Raw genomic sequence first — 23,168 nt, forward strand, 5'->3', positions numbered from 1 at the left:
CAAATAATTTGAGAACAAAATGCCAGAACTTTTGAACAGCTAATATACTGTACCGTGATTACACCAAAAACTATATACTCCTTGTGACTAAAAGCTTTGCTTGCAAAATACCTGAAGAGGCCAATGACAAGTACGAATGTTAGTGAAAGCAATGCTCTATTATCCTATTAATGGTTTGAAGGCTGTGATCCTGTACACACTTGCCAGGAATTAAATCTCATTTAAGTCTAACAGGGCAGATGCATATACAGTACATAGTAGAAACCAACCAAAGTGAATCGACTCTTGTTTTTCATGCAGCATATCTTTGTCAAACAAATTAATAAAATTGTATCAAATCAATTGCTTTATAGCCAATACAGCATTTTCTTAAAAGATAGCACAAGGCAGATAAATTCTAACAGCAGCAATGCAAATCACAGACGATTGGGCTTTGATAGCATAGGTCTCAATAAGAAAATCACCTTGGGGGCTTTTAAGAATTCTGTCTTCGTATAGCAAACCTGCTACAGTAATATATGCAAGTGGGTTTTAGATGTCCAGGCCCTTAGCATAGATTTCCAAACATATCTTCTTTTTCAAACAATCTAGAACTAATGCAAGGCAAAGCGGAGCAATCTCCCCAACTGCGGAGATTTCTGCCTCCCTCTGAGAAGATCCTAGTTCCGTCACTGCTTCCATTTAGTGCTATTCCTGATATACCGTGGTGTTTTTTTTTATAAAAAAAAGAATTTCGCTTCTTTGTAATGCAGGTTGCCCAGCAGAGCCATTGCAAGACAGCTGCCCCCCGTCTTCCCCCATCACATCACTACCTAGCAGGAAACGCTATGAGGTTTCTAAGCTGGCCTCGGCTGTTTGGAGGAGCTCTAACCGGCAAGGCCCATTCTCCTCTGACCATTTCTTGCTTCTACAGCCTAGGAAAGCAATGCATTCCTCTTCTAACGGCCGTAAACAGCTGCTCTCGCTGCAAAGGCAGCTTTCATTGCACGCGAAAGGGAAGAAGGCTGCCTTGCACGCAGCCGAGCGCGCGGCTCTGCCTCTGTTACCACCTACTGTATAAGGGGAGAAGCGCCGCGCCTGCGCGCTGGGGTTGTTTTTCACAAAGCTCCTTAAAGAGAGCAGGCAGCGGCCAGTACCTTGTCTTTGTAAGGAGACCACAGAGCTGGAGAGCAGCTGTGCGCGGCGTCTCGCCTTGCTTACTTTTTAAGCAACCCGATGAAGTGCTCGTAGGGAACACGCTGATCCTGCCCGCAGCCTTTTTTCGCAGGGCAGAGGAGCTGATCAGTGTGTCAAGCGGAGATCGCATTTTTATATGAGATCTTGACTTTTTTCTCTCTTCCCCGTCCTTTTTTCTTACAGTATATTTTTATAGACTTTTGTTATATTGAACAAAAAAACTCAACATGGTGCTGGGGAAGGTGAAGAGTTTGACAATAAGCTTTGACTGTCTTAATGACAGCAACGTCCCCGTCTATTCTAGCGGGGATACAGTCTCAGGAAGGGTGAATTTAGAAGTGACTGGGGAAATTAGAGTCAAATCGCTTAAAATCCATGCAAGAGGACATGCAAAAGTACGCTGGACTGAATCTAGAAATGCTGGCTCCAATACTGCCTACACACAGAATTACACTGAAGAAGTAGAATATTTTAACCATAAAGATATCTTAATTGGACACGAAAGAGGTAAGTCTGAATTTTTAACTGATTACTCTGAAATGACGGGTTGTTTGGGTGTCTCTTTTTTCTCGGAAGGCAAATTTCTTTTGATCACTGCAGTCTGATCCCTAGAACGCTTGCTCAGAAGTAAGCCTCACTGAATGAAATGGAACTTGCTCTCCTGTAAGTGTTTAGGAGCACCGCGTCAGATGCATAGCTATTTAAAGCCATAGAATGTGTAAGGAAGCAAATAGGGTGATTCTCCCCCCCCCCCCAAAAAAAAAATCTGGGTCCATCTATAAAGTGGCTCCAGATAAGACTTTTCTCCAACTCTAGCGTGCTCCTTAAGAGACCCTATCCACTTCATAATTAAAAAGAAATTTAATGTGGGGTGGGGGATTTTGCATCAACCTACCGAAACCTAAATGATCCCCATTTATTGTTTTGCTAGTGCCACCAGTTCGGGGTTTCGAGCTGGCAAGGGATGTCGCCTTCAGGATGGAGAATTGTTAGCAAGAGAAAGGGTTCCCTGCGGTTTATTTTGACACTTGCTTTCAGCACCCCACGTGTAGGTCCACGTTCCCTTTCCCTTAAGCTTGGAAAAGTTGGGAAATTAGCCTTGTTCTTGTATAACGCTTCTACCAACGAGGCATATGTAAAAGCTATGTTGGGGGCGAGGGTGGAGAACCCTCATGTAGGCGAATCCATTATTGAATTAGGGCATCATTTCGAAGTTGGGGGCTTCTGCAGTCCATGCAATGGACTATGTCATTGCGAAGAATTCTACAATGAGAGCCACGTAGATTTGGAAAACGGGGATCAACCTCGTCGAGAGGTCAATTGGTCTTTGCATTGTTAATCTATTGTTCCAAATGGCATCAGTGTGAAAGTATAGGAGACTCTAAGGTTGTTTTTCTGAAGTTTCCACCCTTTGTTAGAAGCGGTTCAATCCTGTTTGGGACCAGTACTGAAGAGAAGGGAGGGGGTGCTCCTTCTCCTCACAGCAGATTGGTTCTACGCGTCAGGTGGTGGCGATGACTTAATTCCTAGCACAAGAAAATGTTAAAACTGGTTATGTAATTTTGCCTTGCGCTTTCTTTCATATATGCATACATACATAACTACATACATACATATATGCAGTAGATTTGTTGCAGATACGAGAATTTTGTAGAAGGCTCAGATCGAGTGTCTTGCTTTTTTTTTAATGCACTAGGAAGTTGCACAGTATATACTGTATTGCTTGCAAAGGATGGGCGGGGGGTGAGACCTATTAATCAGGGAAGTGAAGGAATTTTGTGCAGTCTTAAAACTGCATACTTTAATTCAGTTGGTGTGCAAAAGTGCATAGCCTACCCCCGGCAATGGGAATCTTAAAACGCTACTGCCCAGTAACAGATATGCAAAAGGGGGAGAAACACCCAAGCCACGCACGCGCAAATAACCCATGCAGCTTTATGAGAGGATGGGCTGCAAGCGAAAGAAGTGACTCTTTTCAGTGCCTTTTTCCAGAAAGCAGAACTGAGCTTGCACCTGTTATTGCGTGGCTGCGTCCTAGGACCCCAACCGCCCGTGGGTGTATGTGTGTGTGCTTTCGAGTAGTTGAACCTATGGAGAGGTCCTTGGCTGAGCACATTCAACCTTCTCCACTACCGCCACAAGCAGCGAGTGGCCTGCTTGGCTGGTGAGCCCCGCGCCCTCTGCCCTCTCCCCTCGCGCCAGCACCAAGTCAAGCTGGCCGAGGGAGTTTCAATGACTTAGCCGCGGAAGGCAAAAACCCTGCTCAGCCTAGTGTGCTCGCGGAAGGAAGCCCCGCCCAGCACCCGCACCGTCATTGGCCCGCCGGGGTTTGTTAGCCTGTTGCTAAGGTAATGCCTGGTCTTGATTGGGAGGCGGGTGAGCCCGAGAGGGCGGGGGGAGGAGCGGCGAGAGGAGGCGGGGCTCGCGTTTCCGGATCTCGCCAGTGTCTTGCAAGGCGGGCGGATGGGCTTTTGGGTGCCTGTCTTCTCGGTCGCGGGTTGTCCGCTCCGGGCTCCCCTTTGTCCCGCCGCAACTGCTTTGTGTCCGACCCTGCATGGTTTGACTTAGCTGGCCAGCACGTGTGGAATTGCATACACGCGCCCTGCAGTTCCAAGGGGCGCCTTTGCTCGCTCGCACCTGCTGTTCACCTCGCGAGACGGGCTCCAGGCTTCTCCAGTGCTTTTTGTGTGTGGGTGAAAGTTGCATACTGAAACCCCCCCTCGGGGGAATTAAGTTCAGACCCATTAAAACAATGGGGGGGGTCATCCCCCGGATTCTTTAGCGGGGTCTTTCTAGTCCCTCGGGCGCATGAAAGGGCGCATCGGATTGCGGGCCGACCGACGATCTGCAGAGCTCCTTGTTGCCACGTCTTAACAGCCGCTGATGCTTTGAAATAAAGGGGGTGGGAGGTATTGAACATGTGGATTCCATCAGCGTCGGGCTGTGGTGGCGGATGTGGATGTGCGCGCCGTCACGTACTGTTACAACCAAAGTCCACTCTTGTCCACAAATCAGCAGTGGTGTGAAACCTAAGGAACATGGCCGAATCTTTTGTGTGTGTGTGTATAACAAGTTTAAGCCTTGCTTAAATGACATGCCAGTTGGGGTTTGGCCTCTAAATGCAGCCATTGGAAGCCTGCGTGAATTGGCAATCTCTACACCCTGCATGCATGTATCTGTTGGAGAAATATCATGTTGGCTGGCTACAGCCTTAAACCGCGTAGAACCGGGATTTCCCCAAGAAACACTAGCATAAACCTGCCCCTTACAGGGGAGCCGGATCGTCCACGAAGTTCGGTATCGCCGGCACGGGCGGGCAGCAGCCCTTCCCAGCGATTGAATGTGTGCTACCATGTCAATACGTGGTGTGCCAGTTCTACCCTAAGAATGTGCAGGTGCCCAGGTTAGCACCCGTGTCCCCCAGAAAGGCTGCGGACCTAAAATTGGAGACAGATTCCTTATTCTAAAGATAAGGCAATCATCCTCCCCCCCATTACAGAACTTCGCCCTACAGGGCAACGCAAGCAGCTTTCGTTTATTTGAGGCAAAGGTATATTTTATTTGCAAGGGGGTTGCGCGCGTCCCGCTTAACTGCAGCCTTTGCATTTAGCAGACCTAACAGTTCCCTGGATGCAGCTTTGCAGAAGTGAACCCCGTTTTCTCTCTCTCCCTGCCCAGCCACCCCCCCCCAACACCATTCTTCTGCATTTTGCTTTAATTGTGGCGAAGCGGCCACAGCCTTTTGTCACGTTTCCACCGGTTAGCCGGAAAGGGCATTGCTGAGCCACGCCATGCCATGCCCAAGCATCGGGAACCGGAAGCCGAAGAAGGGAAAAAGAAGCGGCTGTTCTTCTCTCCCTCAGCCTCCCTTCCCCCTCCCCCTTCCATGACGCCTACGACGAAGCAAGTTCGGTTGAGGGGTGCGGAGCCGCTGAGCAAATAGGCTGGCTCGGGAAGCGCAATGTATACTGTGTATGCATATGAGCTGCTGGCTGGCTGGGACTCTGCTCGCACCGGTTTAGGCCGGTCCTCTCCTGCTCGAGTCTAGTCTGTGATTGACAGCTCAGCACTTGTTTACCACAGCTCGGCTGCTGCTGCTGCTCTTGCTGAGGCTGAAGGGAAACTGCTGAGCTGGCAGAAAGGGGGAGGAAAAAAAGAAGGAAAAGGGGGAAGATTCTAAAAACAAAAGCACCAGTGGAAAAAAAATTAACATATATATTTAAAAACCACGTACACTAACACGAATCACACGAAAGCTTTACTTTCAGGAAAAACACACACAATAATAGCCCACCGTTTGTACATTCTGAAGACGCCAGGGAGTTTTAACTTGCATTTAGATTTAGTACATTTAGTATGTATTGCCTGTACGTAATGGCATTCTTAGTTCCTTTACGGTTCTCTGTATAATAATCTTTTGAGCCTGGAGGGTGTGGGCTGGCAGGCAAACAAGCTGTCCTTTGTCATGCAATGACTTTTGTGCCCTCCGCCCCCCACTGAATTTCAAGGGCACCAGTCAGAAGGCATGGCTAACTGATTTGCACCTTTAGATTCGGTGCTTGATCACCCTTTTCATATATTGCCACAAACCTTAACAATATAGTATTAACCCAAATTTCCCTCTCCGCATCTTGAGAGATATGCAGCCCTTTTTCTAGTTTTCTTCCTTCATATTTAAGGTATCCAGGAATTCGAAGGGCAAGGAAGGTCACCTTTAAAAGGAACATTGCCTTCTCCTGCCTGTGTACTTCATCTCGTCAGCTAGATTCAGTCCAAAAGCAGCTTTTGAGATATTTCCAATTACTGTGTGGTATTGTCAATGTCAATTTCTGACACTTTAAAAGTGTCCTTAAAAGGACGAAGAAAGTTTTATGTTTGAATGGCTTTCAGCAACACCCTTATTCTCAAAATGCCTTATTTGGAAATAATTATATTGACTGACCAGATGATAAGCTAAATACGGTACTTGCTATTAAATCAGTATTATTATTTTTAATATTGCCTGCTAAGCATTCATCGGTAAGCAATAAAAAATGTAGCAGGCACATTGGTGCATAGAAAATTAAATACAACCTTACCTGCAAGGACCTCGCAGCAGCCTGAATTTAGGCACAGGGGAAGATAACAGAAGAAAGAGATGAATATTGCTGAAGTAAAAGTAGCTGCTGAATTTAAATATATTCAAAGAATTGTTATTAATATAACAATTTGAAACTAAAATTCATATTGGGAATTAATCACAGTCCAGTTACTATAATTGAAAGCTATTCAGGTCAATGGAACAACAAAACTGAGGGTGGTGTTTTCAGTTTTGCCCCCTCCTCACTAATAATGCTTACAGTGATCCTCTCTGTGCAAATCCTGTATAATATATTAAGATATGTGTACAATATTTACAGGTGGAATAGCATATTGGGTTTTTCCCTCCTAGATGATGACAATTCCGAAGAAGGCCTCCACATCATTCATTCAGGACGGCACGAATATGCATTTAGCTTTGAGCTTCCACAGACGTAAGTATATGTGCTACTTGGGTTGTGTCACAGACTGGCAAAGAGCATACTGGCAACAAATCAATAGTCCTAAAACTCATAGGTTGAGATGGGGCAGAGGGAAGAAAAAACCCTTTTCAATGGTCATGGAGATTGCACTAGAAAATGCTGCAAGGGCATTGTCCTGATCAACTATTAAGAGGCTGCTTTAATTCATAATAGCAAAATAATGGAGAAAAAATATGGACCAACTATTGCTCACTGGTCAGTAATTCCCTTTTAAATCCTGTTGCTCACCCAAGATACTCCTATTTGCTCAGCTCATGACCTATTTGGTTTGCTACAAATGGGATAAAGGATTGATCACTAGTCCTTTTAGAGCTGCTGGCATGACTTCCACGTCAAATTAAGGGTGTACAGCATTGTATAGCTTGTTGTTTCAGTTGAACATGTTGAAACATAACAGCCAGGAAGACATAAATCAGAACAAAGCAGGATAAAATATGAGTGTTGAGGAAATGTTCAATGAAGGCAGTGGCTCGGCGTTTGTAAGATAGTGATTATATAAAGAAAGCTAGAATTAGAGGGATAGAAGAAGAAAATATATAGGTCAAAGGAAGGTTTGACTACAAAGGAATTCCTACAAAGGAATTAGTAGCATTAAAGTGTTTTAAAAATAGGAAATTGGGAGGAAGGTCTGAAAATACATTTTAAGATTATGAGTTCAAATACTAGAAGAGAGGGAGGGAGTGATATATATGCACTTCAGTGGCTTAAACATTATGAAATTATAGATAGATATACATAGAAAGTAACTGGAGGAAACCAGGAAGGATGGAAAGCTGAGAGAATGAGATTTTCGTAAAGGAAATTGGAATAATAACCATGTTTGTAAGCCTTGCAGCAAAACGGTGCAGTCACTGCTTTTGTGTTGCATATTGAAAGCTCATGCAGAGCCTTCTTTTGAGTGTCTGCAGTTTTCTAGCCTACCGGTATGTGGCATTTGCAGGTGCTTAACATCCTACGGGGTACCTTTCCAAAGATGCAATGTGACAAAATTTAGTTACTCCAGTTAGAAGGCTACTTTTAAAAAGTATGTTTTTGGAGTATAATTAATGTACAAGGAAATATATATGTTAATTGATGAAACTTACGAGGGAGAAAGGATCTGTATGAAATTCTCAGACAGAACTACTTATGCAGGGCAACCTGTAGAAATGTACCTTGCAAACTTAGATGAGAAAAGGTTAGTTGACCTCTTTGTAGGTTGCAGAACTGGCATGGGAATAATGAGGAGACACCAAAGCCATCAATTCAACCTCTAATAGTAGCGATTCTTTTTTAGTGAGCCTGTTTCTTAGTAGCATAGATAAGAGTATATTAGCTGAAAATAATGTATAATTTTATCATTTTAATTCTGGTATTCTAGTTGCATTCTTAATACCAAGAAATTTAATGATGTCGTTCTGGCTCTAACAGAACTCCTGTATGCCTCCATTAAAGTTTCAGAGTATACAGATGGATGCTGGGTTTTCCCCTGGAAGTTCTGAAAAGCAGCTTTTCAAATACAAGCATAAAGTGGTTAAATAAAATAATTTTGTATCTTCTCATGCCTGAGAACATACCTGTAACTATTAAGGAACAGCCAAGCACTACAGGAATTGAAGGAGCATTTCCTACATTCATTGACACTGACCTTGAAAACATATATTGAACTGAAATACTTACTGACTTTAATACAGCAGAGGTTTGGGTCTTTCTGGAAGTCAACTATTTCAAAGCAGTTTCTTGGCCTCATTTAGCTACTGCCTGTATAACCTACACCCTAGAATTAAAAAGTGATTCCTTGTGAGAATAAAGAAACACCGACTGCTACCAAATGAGGTTAAGGTGGAACACTTGGATTTAAATTTGTTGTGCTCCAATTCAATTGGAGCGAGTTGTGTTTATATCCAAGTACTTCAGCTTAACTGGGTTGTGGGTTGGATTAATGTTTCCTTGTAGCATTCTACAGTGCAATTTCGGTACAAATATGGTTTTATTCTGTATATCTGCTCAGCAATTAATCTTAACTACAGAGATATTTCTCCCAAACTAATTGAACATCAAATTCCTACAAATTATCCTTAATTACATACTATGATGCATTAACAGTACAGTACAACTTATTATTACCCACTGTATACTTAAGCTAGACAACAACAGAAATAAAGACTCATTCAGCTTTGACCTTTGTGTCCTGAACAGACCACTTGCTACCTCATTTGAAGGCAGACATGGCAGTGTGCGCTATTGGGTGAAAGCAGAATTGCACAGGCCTTGGCTTCTACCAGTAAAATTAAAGAAGGAATTTACAGTCTTTGAACATATAGATATCAACACTCCTTCATTACTGGTAAGAATTGACAGAATTACTCATTCTTTGTTTTTGGCATAAAAAACAGCAACACATGGTCCGTGAAATATCAAAACGTGTAACAATAATTGTTAAAGTACAGTGAAATACTTTTAAAGTATAAGACTATAATGACCCAGTAAGTGGTAACATTGTTATAATAATTTAATCAAGTATTTTTAAGCTGCTTGTTTTTAAAGTAATTGTATTTTAACTGTTCTAATAAAAATTAACTTCTATATGGAACAGTTGTATTTCTGCAAGAAACTTCAGCTTGAGAATGTTGCAGCTTGATCAAGCAATGAAAAAAAAAACCAAACCAATTGTACTGCCGTGCATTATTCATTATTCTACTACTGATAATTTACCTATCAAATGGGGAGAAATGATCATACTTCTGTATGTTATCATAAAAATCTTATTTTGATAAATGTTTTGACATTTTAATAAGATTATTTCAATCTGACCTGAACTATTTTATTATCTCCTGGTTTTTAATTAAATATGTGAAAATGGAACACGTAAAGAAAAGTCCATTGAAACAGGGTTCTTTTTGCTTATGGCTGAAAGGTCATTTTATCTGGGAGGACATAGGACTTGTATCTAAAACCCACCAAAATCAACACGAATATTTCTATAGATTTTTGTGGGTTTGGACAAGGAATTGTTTTCATATGGGGTGGGGGAACAAGAATATAATTACTTTTGTGTACCTTCCTGACAAGAAATGAATGTTGGTATCTGAAATAAAGAGGGATGTGAGACATCACTTCATGCAATAAATGTTCAGAAGGCAACACACTCTATTAAATGTTTCAAGAATTTCAGACTTAAGGCATGCATACCTGGAAGTAATTCATACTGAAATTGGGAAAGCTTTTGGAATTCGGGTATATGGCTTCAGTCAATTTGGGCTTACTACAATAGGTTTTTTTTTAAAAAAACAGGCATTCTAAACACATAGAATGTCTATCTGGCTTATATTCTAAGATCATGAACCAAAACTTACTTATTTGAAAGTAAGTTTCATTTCATACAGTAAGTTCATTTCTAGATACTATTTGGTAAGCATTACAACCATTTAGCCTGACTGCATGCATGTTTGAGTGGAAGGAAGTCTCAATTAACTGAGTTAAGTGAAGCTTATTTCCAGGTGTGCATAAAATCTGGCTTTAAGTTCATTTAGACTTTGAGCCTTAGCAAATGTGTTGATGGGTACTTAAAATACTTGGGGCACCTGCCCATAACATAAATGCATAGAGTGCCTCTGGGCATATAAGATGTCAAGGGGCTGGGGGAATCTTACCATCACTGCACTTTGCAGTGTACTCAGCCACCCTGCCTTCAAAGTTGTTTTTAAAAATACATATTTTAAAAGGTGAGGTGGAGGAGAACGAAACAGTGCAAAAGACCTGGTGCTTACCTCTGGGCCTAAACCTGAGGTTTAAGAACAAGAACTTGAGAGCATAATTACATTGTGGATCTGACTTTAAGATGCAGTCTGTTGCATTTTTTTCATATTTAGATTGCACTCTGAAGTATATTTACTTGGCAGCAGATCTCATTTAAACCAGTGTCCAAATAAGCATGGTTACGATCATCCCTCCTATTATATTCAGCAGGATTAATGTAGAAACCTAAGAAGCTGCTGTATACCAAAGCAGTACAATAGTCCAAGTATTGTCTATACTAGGGGTGGGGAACCTCCAGATGTTGTTGAACTCCAGCCCCAACAGCCCCAGCCAGCAAGACCCAACAATCAGGGATGATGGGAGTTGTAGTCGAACATCATCTGAAGGGCCACTCACTGGTCTGTGGACTGCAGCCCCCCAACCAAGGTTTCAGACAAACGTTTTTCCCAGTCCTACTTGAATATATCTGGCATTAAGCCTTTTAATGTATGTTACATACTCAACCATTAAGCTTACCCAGTACACTTAGTCTTAAGTGCAAGTATACTGATTTAAGGAGTGAGAAAATTGATAGGTGTTTTTTCTTGTTTGTATTTTCCTATGAACCCATTTCCTCTTTTGGATTAACAATGTTGGAAGCAGATTTAATGTAAGCTCGCCTAATTTACCCACACAGTTACTTTGCTCACATAATGGGTGTATAAGGGAGACAAGGAATCATTGTTCTGTGACATTTGGACACTTCCAGACATTAGCTTTCTTCTGCAGTTGTAATGGTAACAGGCACATTGACATGATAGCCAGACAGGTGTCAATTCTACCCAAAACTGTGCTGATCATTGCTCATCCAGATGCACTAGCAAAATCAGCATGGGAGGGAACAGCAACTGTTGTGCAAAAACTGCAACTATAGGTTCAAACCCTCATGATAACAGATACCGCTTTAATAGGGTACTCTCTTTCATATCTGGGTTTGTAGTTGCCTTCACTGAAAAGCTGCTGTCTGGAAGCAACCCTGTGAATATACAGAGCCGTGTTATTTCCACAGAGCTAAAAATGTAAATGTTTAATATCTTTATTCTGTTTTTCTTTCAGTCACCCCAAGCAGGCACAAAAGAAAAGACTCTCTGTTGCTGGTTTTGTACCTCAGGCCCAATATCCTTAAGTGCCAAAATCGAAAGGAAGGGCTATACCCCAGGTATGTAACATGAGTTCTTTTTGAAATGGGTGGATGTGGCTTTCTGAGTGGGCTTCCTGGGTTAAGCAAAACAGAATATCCTACCAACTAATGCATACATTAGTTTTGCATCTTTACTGTCTAGGGGCATAATTCAGATCATTTGCAACAAGTGTGTTTTTCCATTTATTTGAATGGGATGGAGGTTCTACATGCTCCCATAATCTTTTTGGGGTTGATCCTAGAATTCTTCCCATTGAAACTGTTGAATGTTCTTAGCATTGCTAGACTAAGCAAGAATAAAAAAAATCCTTCCATTAGCACCTTAGAGACCAACTAAGTTTGTCATTGGTATGAGCTTTTGTGTGCATGCATACTCCTTCAGATACCAGCTGTATCTGTATTCTTCAGATATTACCAGCTGTAATGTTTGAATTTTAAGTCGAGTTGTCTTCCTTTCATCTAACGTATCTGTTCTTTGTTTCGTTGAAGGTGAATCAATTCAGATCTTCGCAGAGATTGAGAACTGTTCCTCCCGGATGGTGGTGCCAAAAGCTGCCATTTATCAAACACAGGCATTCTATGCGAAAGGGAAAATGAAGGAAGTAAAGCAGCTTGTTGCCAACTTGCGTGGGGAATCCCTGTCGTCGGGGAAGACAGAAACCTGGAATGGCAAGCAGTTAAAAATTCCACCCGTCTCTCCCTCTATCCTTGATTGCAGTATAATCCGTGTGGAATATTCTCTAATGGTAGGAACTTAATGTAACCTTTAGCTATTCAATGCTCTAATACATATATTCATGGTGGATGTATAGTTTCAGCTTTTCATAAATTTGTGTTGCTTATCTTCTAGGTATACGTGGATATTCCAGGTGCAATGGACTTATTTCTTAATTTACCACTTGTCATTGGTACTATCCCTTTACACCCGTTTGGCAGCAGAACTTCAAGTGTGAGCAGCCAGTGTAGCATGAACATGAATTGGCTTGGTCTGACACTGCCTGAAAGACCAGAAGGTAATTTGACCACATAGATTCTATATTGTTCATTGGTGTATTCTTACATGAGCACTTTATTCTCTTAGTATCTTATTAATACAAACCTTGATCATCCTGTTGCACGCTGGTGGAATTATCTGCTAGGAATCAGCACAATATCATTCTGATAGCAAGAAACTCAGGCCTGTTCTCCCCTGGAAAAAAAATTGGGGGCTGAGCTACCATAAGGTCTGTTGAATTGTACTGATTTAGAAGAGGCTTACTAATCAACAGATATGAAAGATACAACATAGTTTCTTTTTTGGCCTTCTTGATCTGTAGTCCCGAAGGCTTCTTGTAGATAAAACCTTAATCACTTGAATTATGTTATCACTTATTGGTATTTCTCACGTAACATTCAAGAGGTGACAATGTCTCACTAGCTTCCTCCTCTGAGAACGCACAAAAACAGTTTGAGCATGCATGTAGTTTCCTGTGCATGATGGTAAACCTGCTTTAGCATCCAGTCATAAGTTTACCAAAACTGTCCAATAAAATTAGAGCAAAAAGACCAGCTGTTGAGCCTTTCTTATATCTACCTTGTGCAAATCACAATAACTAAAGTTTAATATATTTGTCATGTTATATATCTTGACATGCATAAGAACACTGTTCGAACTGCGTGTAATTTTCCCTTCAGCACCTCCTAGCTATGCAGAAGTGGTCACAGAGGAGCAGAGACAGTCCAGCCTAGCACCTGTAGCTGCTTGCGATGACTTTGAAAGAGCACTTCAAGGACCATTATTCGCCTATATCCAGGAGTTCCGATTTCTGCCTCCTCCACTCTATTCTGAGGTAAGGTTACAAGTACATAGCAAAGTCTGCATTCCTTTTTAAAATAAGACTATGTTTTGCATGTGCTGTTCTTCCTAGAATATCCCCCTGAACATATCATGACCAAGACCATGCAATCTATACTTCATCCTAGGTGGTGTTACTCTGCCTGCTTGGACTAGACAGTTACTTATGTCTGAGTAGTCATTAGCTCATGCAGACTATTTCAGCTTACTGGATTCCTTCTCGTTCTCCTATATTAGATTAATATATTATTGGCAAATGTCTGCTGCAGTGCATCTTTTATACAGCAATAACTGGCTGAATACTTAAATTTGGAAATACATCTTTCACTAGAAACAGGCAAAGTAATTCATTACAGTTTAAATGGTCAAGTAGTTTGGGCTGCAACTTACAGGTAAACATGCTCAAGACCAGGGTTGGCAAAGGTCCCTCAGACCTTGTGGTGGGCCGGTGAAGCAGCACCGGGGGGAGGGGAGCTGGAAGAAGAGGCGAAGGGGGCAGGTAGGCCCCAGCCCCAGCTGCTGCGCTTAACCTTTCCAGGGGCTGCTGCCGCTGCTGCTGCTTCTCATGGGTAGGCAGAGTGAGCTTGTCCGCTCCACTCACTGGCCCACAGGAGCACCAGGGCGGTGGCGAAGGGAAGGTGAGCAGCGTGAAAGGGCTGGCTCCAGAGAGGGGCTGCTTAAAATGGCACTCGGCCAGCTCAGCCTAGCCCCCTTCCTCCTCTAGGCAGGGTGGGAGAAGCCAGGAGGAGGGAGGGAGGAGGCGCCGCTGCAGTGTGGGTGAGGGAGGGGGGAATGGAATGGCGCCGGGGGGGGGATAGCGCCGCCCGAACGAACAGAATCCCCACCCCGATCTACAGACAGTCCGCGGGCTGGATCCTGAAGGCAACTGGGCCTGATCCAATCCGCGGACCTTAGTTTGCCAACCCCTGCTCAAGACTCTGCTGTTTTGATTTTAATTAGCAGGACTCTGTCATAATAATAGAAAATTAATGTTTAAGTACTTGACCATTACGCAGCAGCATATGATGATGTGTATGGTTTTTAAAAAAGTAGTTCAGTTTCCAACTCTGCCCAGATTGTTGTTGGTTATAACTTGCTCATCCAGTATAAATAAATGTGAACCAATGTGTTACACTACAAAAACAGATACATGAAATGTACCTACACTTCAGCTGATTTGTTCCTTTTTTAAAATCAATAAAATTATGCTGCTTTAAATGCAAGCTACCAAGTTTATTTTGTAATTAACTGCTTTAAATGTTTTCAACTGAAGGATGACTTTGCTATTCAGCATTCACACTGTGTTCAGTGTGGAAAGTGCGGATAGGATTGCAACATCAGCAGTCATGTCAATTATAGCTGTGTGTGGCTGTAACTGAGCACAGAGTGGTGTGCATCTGTTTTAGTTATGGTGGACTCCCATATAGCATTCTGTGGCTTGAAGTTCTCTGGATTGGCACATTCAGGCTCCTGATAAAATAAGGCACTTGAGTTGACAACTTGTTTTCTCATTCCTCTTCTGAACAACCTTCCAGGCTATTTCATACATTGTAAATGTGAAATATGCATTAACTGAAATCAACATAGCATCCTCTAAAAATGGATGCCAAACCAGAATAAATGTGCAAAATAGCACGGAAATTCTAAATGTTTTCAAATAAAATTATCATTTTTAGCATTCTTCATGATTAAGGCTCCTTTGTTCTAGAAAGGTGGTGTTGCTGTTTTTGTTTTAAAAAGCAACAACAAAGCATTAACTTTCTGTTCTCTCTCATTTGCTCAGATTGATCCAAACCCAGATCAGCCCTCAGATGACAGGCCATCCTGCCCCTCTCGCTGAAGGAATGCCTCATAAGAAGAGTTGACTTGGGTCTGAAATGTATTTTCGCCGTGTTGCGGATAAAGGTGTCCTACGGAGACAACACATTAAAAGGAAGTTCTTGCATAAAAGAAAAGGTGAAATACTGAAACAACCTGTGATTATGCTTTTGAAGCCTACAGCAAACATCATAGGACTGCTCATCATGCTTGAAGATCTGAGCTTTTCCTCCCTGTTGTATACTGGCACATACTAAGAGCAGCCTTAATAGCCTACACTCATGTGTCAAAACACTCACCGTGTTGCAAGAGGGACGACATCCTCTTTTGATTTGAAAATTTGCACATGCTCAATGCTTATGTTGTGCGGTTCGGTGTCACTACAGCTTTTTCTCATTTATGTTAGACTGTTGTTACCCCCTTCTTAACTTGTTTGTGGTCCGCACAACAAGGAGCAAAAGAAAGCTTTGAAAACTTTACGATGACAAATGCACTGACTTTTTTTATTTAGAAAAACAAACAATATAGTCTGGACTTTTCCTGCATATGCACATGCTCAGAATTGTCCTAATAAGACTGATCCATGTATCACTTCAGCTTGGATCCTGCTGTGGATTTATTATAAACATCAATGCCTTCAAGCCAATCCTTGCTGTATGTTTTGCAGCCTACTGTAGTAGATAAGCAACAGATACGCGAGGGGGAAATAACCGAAGAAAACCAATAGGAGTCTTCGTCAAGATTGTATACCTTCTTGATTCCTTTTAAGAATTTGTTGCCTTTCTACTATTACCGCAAAGAAGAATTTTGTTACAGACTGCCTAAAAATCACTTAATCTCAGGTGAACTCATCACTTGCCAAAACATTGAAATGCTATTTGTGTTTTGTGTTGCACTGTTTAATTTCTTTTTCCTTCCTGTTTTCGTTACTTTTTTGTTTGGTTTGGAAAGGGGGACTTGGAAAAGGGACATACACAAAGGAGCTCATCCTCATTTCTTATTATCTTTCCAAAACATGAGACATGATGAAGAAGGGCTTGGTCAAGTTACGGTGGGGGGTTTTTTGTAGATGAGCCACATAAGTTAGCACCCAACATCTGTCAGCCAAGAGTTACTAGAGAAAAGTTGTGTAGAATTCATACCGTGGTTCACATAGGAGTTTCTTGACCAGTGAGATGGGATGGGGAAAATGAATTTATTTTTATACGTAGTTATCCCATGACCACAAACTTGTGTAAAATATTTGTACTGAACTTTTAGTTGGGATGGGAGGGGTTCTTTTCTCAAACAAACTAAGTACTTTAAAGGATAGAAAGGGGGTCCTTTTGGAAAAGATTTCTCAAGGACTGCCACTCTCTCAAAGAGTGAAGAATTATACTAGTAAAATTAGTAACTAGAATTGCTTTGACGGCATAATTCAGAGTGTTGTTCAGCGCAGATTACAAAGAATAAACTGGTGGATGATGGGTGTGAGAGGCTCTAGACACAAATGCTAGTATTTCAGCATTAAATATATACTTGGACACACAACTGTCCTCTTCAGGAACAAGCTCACGACTGATTTTTATTTTATTTTTTAAACCAAAAGCAGCCTTCCTGATGTTCAGATTTACAGTAGTGTGGCTCTTGCAATAAGGCCCCATGCTGTATAACCATTGTTGAAGCTTCATAGCATAACAAACAGGACAGGCTTTTCCATAAGTGGCCTTTCAGAAAACATGGACAACAATTCATGTTTGAACACTAACAGGGTGGGGAAAAAACCCCAGTATAAAATGAGTCACGTTTTAAGTGATTCACTTAAGAGTTTGGCCTTCAGCAAGCAAACTTCATATACTGGGTAATAAGGAAACTGAGTGATGGAACTTTTTTTAACAATCGTGCTAAGCAATTTTGTGGATGTCCCTCTTCTACAGACAATTTTTGATGGGATAGTGACATAAATGGGCATTTGGTGGTTTTCTTCTTCCTTTTTCCTTCGCTGTTTCAACCAACTAGGGAACAATTGCTGTTATGCATAGCATTACATTTATCACAGTATGATGGAAATTTCCATATGAAGCAGGATTGACCAATATTGTAGTAATTGGCATTGCATCACGTTAATTTTGTGATCAGGTTTAAAGTTGTGAACACTATTAAATAAAAAATTGTTTTTATAAAAACAAAAATTGAACACATGTGGCATTACTGTTATTTTGATTTCATAAAATATTGGTCAATTTCTGGACATTGTAAAATATGAGGTTCTGAGCTGTAGTCCAGTCTTCAAAATCTCCCAATTTTTTTTTAAAAGGGAGAAATAAATAAAATCCAAAATGTTAGAAAAACAAGTGCAATATTTAATGTTTGCTTTATAGATTATATTCAATGGCTGTTTGTATTATATATATTTTCTTTTTTTTTTCATTTTCTTTTTGTTTGGTGCTGAATATGTCCTTGTAGACTCTTGTTTCAAGACAACAATATGTGGAAAAGAATTAAATTTTTCCTATTGCTCTTCCTTGTGGATAATAAACCTTTTTTAAGAAAAACAACACATCAGCAGCTTTTAATTCAGTGATTTTATATGAAGAAACAAAAAGCAATTGTTTGTCATATTTGCATGTGTTTGATGCAAACACAGGTGCAGCAGTTGCATGCACAATGTTCACCGTAGGGTATTCGAGAACCCTGTGTCCATTCATTCATTCATCAACCCATTCATTCAAGTGAATAGGCATCACACCAGACTGTGATTGTGAATGGTAGGTGTGTGCACAACCTCACTTAAGCAATCTTGGAACGGGAATGAATTGTTGGTGTGGTGAGATGGGCTAGACCAGGCATCCCCAAACTGCAGCCCTCCAGATGTTTTGGCCTACGACTCCCATGATCCCTAGCTAGGTGGGGGGGGGGTATAAGTGCAAAAATGGAGTCTTGTTTATACTATTAAAAAACACACCACCAAATGAAGGAAATTGTGAAGCTGGCATACAAAGCTCTTACTATAATTTTGAAGGAAAATGTAACCAACCCACTTTAATTTCTTTAATTGCAATGCTTCAGCAGCCAGACATTTTTTTAGGGAGCGTTGTTCCTTTATTGTAAATGGAGCCTTACACTGCAAGTCTACATGTCTGCTTAGAAGTAAGTCCCACTGTATTCAGTAGAGCTTACTCTCAGGTAACTGGGTAAAGACTGTGCAGCCTTACACTGAAATCCTAAGGATTTTTACTCAGAACTGAGTCCTACAGAGTTCAAAAGGATTTAATCTCTGGTATCTTCCTGATCATTTTCAAAGTTTCCATTATTATTATTATTATTATTATTATTATTATTATTATTATTATTATATCCCACCTTTTTCCCTGACAGGGACTCAAGGCAGCTTACAAATTAATTTTTTATTTCATTTCATTTATCCGTTGAAGGTGTTGTGCATGATCCCTTCTCACACACATTTTTTCTTTACAACAACCCTGTGAGGTAGGTTAGGTGGAGAGGTAATTGGCTCAAGGTGACAGATGTATGGTGCTGTATATGTATATGACGTATATGTGCAATGAGATCTCACGCAGTAGAAGCTTCCTGGTGTAGAATAGAATGTCCCTATTTTCATTGGTGCAGGAGGCAGTGGAAGACAGGAGTGCCTGGCGTGCTCTGGTCCATGGGGTCACGTAGAGTCGGACACAACTAAACAACAATTTTCATTGGAGAAATGTGGGTTTGCAAGGTTGGCTTTTGTCTTTCTCATCCATCCATACTGGGAAGTGCTCTGATCTGCTGTCAGGACAGATTTCCAATATTTTTTGAGGACGCAAGCAGTTGTGTTTGAATTTGCTTGTATCCATTGACCTTAAAGCTGTTGCAGGGGCTTTCCAGATCATCATCTGACTCGGGGAGACAAATTCCGAGTTCCTGCTGAAAGACAACACCAGGATTCCTTGCCTGTATAGAAAACCCTGTGGTATCTTTCCAGCGAAGGGAGCTGGCTTTCATGGTCCATGTTCCAGTCACTTCGTAAGTGAGAGCTTGCACCACAGCACAGGTGTCTGCTGTTAGGGATACAAGACATTCCCAAAGCAACGTAGCTCAGCAACTCATCTGCTTCCCTTCAACCTTGTGACCTAAAAGAAACGAGTGAAGCTTTTTTATGACTGCACAGAAACCAGATCTTAAGTTGATGGCGAACAGGTCACTGACGCTTTACTCTTGCGCGCTTACAGTACGTTGAACTCAGTCAGGCTTCTTGCAAGCATGCTTAGGATTGCATAAGATCAGTGTGCTGAGATAGGAAAACTGTAAAATCTGGTCAAAGCAATCACTAGGAAACTGAAAATGTGAAGCATCTCCTACATCTCCTCTCCAGCCACATTTAGAACACCATGTACAGTTCAGATCTCTCCCATTTGAAAAGGGGGTATACTTGGAATACTAACGCAAAAGCCAGCTGCAAAATGGAAGAGATCATACTGGAAAAACCAAAAGCCTCCAGCCAGGTACTTAGAGACTTGATGAGAGTTCTCATTTGTTATTTTATTTATTTTTCCCTTTATCACCGAATCTGATAATTTTAAGAAGGAAAGTGCTCAAAATGTTTTAACTTTGAAAGTCTCAGAAGGTTGTTAATTCTTCTTACTGATAATCTCATAGTTTTATTATTATTACAGTATTTTGTAAACCGCTTTGAGGATTCCCCCCGCCCTTTTGTGTTATAAGAAAAATACTGCTCCCTTTCCCTTATGCCATGGGGTATCTATAAGACAGTGTATGAATTTTGTTAAATAAACAAATAAGCCTGGCCTTTTTAGTTTAGAACAACAACAAAGAAGAGGATCGAGTTTATCCAAAGGTGGTGGCAGCTTACCCCACTCTGAAATGCCCTATTTTGGGGGTTTTCCTTTTCCTGCACTATTGTGTTAGCCAGTATGCAGCAGGTTCTCAAAGCTTCAGCTTTCAATTAAATGGAATCCTTACAGTGGTTCCAGTAGCCAAGTTATGAAGTGTGTGTTCTTTCTCTACCGAGCTTAGAATTGGCTGGGCAGCTGTGCCTTTTCACAACTGTCTGACAAGCAGAAATTCTGCAGGTGAGGTTACACTGCAGATGTAATTCTGAGAAAAACTATCCCTGGTGATTTTCTGTTTGTCAAATAACTATCAGGGACATCTAGCCCCAACCAAGAAAAACAAGCAACTCAAAAGCTCATCAGAGAGAGGGAAAGGAAATGCACATGTTATTCCTGGGAGCCAATAGAACCTGGGCTGCAGTATTTGCATATCCTCCAAGTTTTTGGCAACCAATGTGAGCTGCTTGAAAAATTCTCACTACTGTACCTGTATTATTCAGATAGTAGCAACTCATGGCAGAACAAGCAGCAAACTAATTCTTTGGAAAAAAATACTGCTCAGGTTTCCTTTTTGTAAAGAATACATAGCCTGGGGAAATCTGAGAATAGTATCAAAGATTCTTTACAGAGACTATATATCTCCCTCACTCCAACCTTTAAATTCTGCAGAAAAGGAAAAAGCCGTTTTATTACATGCAAGGAGAGGGCAAAGATAACTTTCTAATCCCATTGCTTTTTATAGCTGCCTGGGAGTTTCGAAGAAGTCACACAGATTGTGGAAACCAGGCCTATTCAACACAACTCCCTTTCAGGAGGGGTTATCACACTTAGTTTACAGAACAAGGCTGTTTATGCAATTGGGGGGGGGGGGAGTACAGCAAAAATCTCCCCCATCTCAAAAGAACAATCTGCCTCTCTGTCTCCTAGAACAGCTTTGTAAAGTGAAAAATAAAAGCACTGGTGGCAGTACGTGTAATAATCAGCAGCTTATTATAAGATTCTACTTTGTTTATTAGTGACACAAAACATCATAGCTCATGCAAGTTCAAGCGAGGACTTCCTGGGATTGGACACAGCGCTCTATTTCTTTAGCCTTATAAGATGATGTTTTGTATCCCCCGCCTCATAGAGCTATCTAAATATGGTGGCATTTCTAGTAAGAGGTAACAAAACATTGTTCTGAGATTATCTGCAGAGGCGTGGAATTTCACCAAAGTACTAAAACAAAGCATGTTGGATATTGTGTGTGTGTTGAGTGTACTGTATTAATTTAATATGAGCTCTTGACTACCAGCAGGAACAATCATTCCTGCAAAGTGTATAAGTTTTAAAGTTTAGAAGCAAGGAGGATAAGAGAGATCACAACCTGCCTATAGCACCCAGTAAATGAACCCAGTAAAAAAGAATCTCTGAAGGAAGGTTAATGGGTTTAATTGGGCAATATAGCCAGAAAGAAACAGAAAATGCAACAGGTTTCATGAAGAAAAATCAATTTTTGTAGTGCAAGGAAATGACATCTCACATGTTAAAAGGCAACAGATGCCAGCTGTCAAGCTTCAATGTCACTCAAGAAGGCCAAAAATTTTTGCAAGGACAGTTACATAACAAGATAGGCCTTGGGTGTTAGAACTGCTTGCTCATTACTGCAGATTGAGCTCATTCAGCTATAATCTATACAACTTCCATATATAGAGATGATTTATGTACCACCCTTTGTGCAACCCCCAGGGTGGTTTACAACAAGACAGACAGAGCTTGGATGGTCATCTGTCATGGATGTTTTAGTTGATATTCCTGCATTGCAGGGGGTTGAACTAGATGACCCTTGGATCCCTTCCAATTCTAAGATTCTATTATCCTAAGCCCACAATTTATGCAGGGGTTACATTCCAGGGATCGTGCCTAAAGCCAAAATCAACACAAAGTCAACACACACTGGGTTTAATGGTGGAAAGGATTCCCCAAGTTATTTTTTTCCATAACTCCACCCACTTTCTGCCCCCTTTAAATGTTTTTATTGTTTTGCCATGTATATAAAGCGTGTGATTTGTGGGCTTACTGTATATAAAGAAGCATAAAATCAATAAAAACACAAACCATTAAAAACACTTAACAAATCACTGACTGAATAACAATTGTGGTGTCTACTTTATTAGTGTGTGTGTGTGTGTGCGCGCGCACGTGCATGTGTGAATTATATTATCCACATCAACACAATCCACAGGCAAGATGGAAAATGGAAGCAACAGCCATCACTTCCATACAACCTGTTTACTGGTCATGCATCCAATTTGTTGGCAGAAAGTGTGTGAGGTTTAGTTTGTGGGTGAGGTTGTGTGATGTTGCATCGAAGATCAAACAACTGTTATCCCACACTTTCCCATTGCTTTCCTTACTTGGAAAACCCTTATATTGGGGGAAAGTGGGTTTGTTGTGCAAGAGCACCAAATCAATAAAACTGTGCTGATACACATTTGCTGATATGAGATTAAGTCCCACCCCAAAATAGCCACCATTTCCCTATGAAGCCGTGTTGGCATTTCCTTGCGGTTATCAGAGCAGACTTGTGGTTAACACGTTGCTTGGGTAAAACAGGCTTGGTTGGGGGAGCAGCTGTCCTGAAGATCTCCTCACATATGATTTATATGGAAGGTGTGTCTGTGACATTACCCTACAAGCCACGTACAAGCAGGCAGGGAAAATGTCTCGCTGTGTCCTCACTGCCAGGGTCACATGTCTGTTTACTTAGATTGGCATTTGGTGACTTGGCCTGCTTGATAGTATTCACAGCTGATGTTTCGCTTTTCTAGGATCTGGTTGCTCCAAAAGGAAAGAGTGCTAAATCATTTCAGGTATTAAAATAAACCGCTGATAAGCTGGTAAACAAATGGAAAATTGAAACCCTTAAGTCTCGCATTTGTGTTTTCTGTTACCTTCAAAGATAGTCCACGTTAAGCTAACACTGCAGAATTTCACTTAAGTCCATATATATATATATATATATATATATATATATATATATATATATAATG

General features: G+C 41.1%; 1 protein-coding gene across 2 annotated transcripts; it reads left to right on the top strand.

Annotated features, from left to right (window-relative positions):
- Window positions 1-1,121: 1,121 nt before the first annotated feature.
- ARRDC3 (arrestin domain containing 3) lies at window positions 1,122-22,262 on the top strand. 2 transcript variants are annotated; one of them, XM_035099886.2, is made up of 8 exons: window positions 1,122-1,683; window positions 6,608-6,689; window positions 8,916-9,063; window positions 11,571-11,673; window positions 12,145-12,401; window positions 12,506-12,668; window positions 13,330-13,484; window positions 15,273-22,252. In XM_035099886.2, exons 1-8 carry the CDS (start codon window positions 1,404-1,406, stop codon window positions 15,327-15,329), a joined length of 1,245 nt encoding a protein of 414 aa, XP_034955777.1. In that variant the 5' UTR covers window positions 1,122-1,403; the 3' UTR covers window positions 15,330-22,252. The 2 variants fall into 2 exon arrangements, with proteins under 2 accessions (XP_034955777.1, XP_034955778.1); XM_035099887.2 differs by lacking the exon at window positions 8,916-9,063 and having other exon boundaries at window positions 1,665-1,683; window positions 15,273-22,262.
- The last annotated feature ends 906 nt before the right edge of the window (window positions 22,263-23,168 follow it).

Source organism: Zootoca vivipara, chromosome 11 (genome assembly GCF_963506605.1).
Source record: "Zootoca vivipara chromosome 11, rZooViv1.1, whole genome shotgun sequence".
Classification (NCBI taxonomy): Eukaryota; Metazoa; Chordata; class Lepidosauria; order Squamata; family Lacertidae; genus Zootoca; species Zootoca vivipara.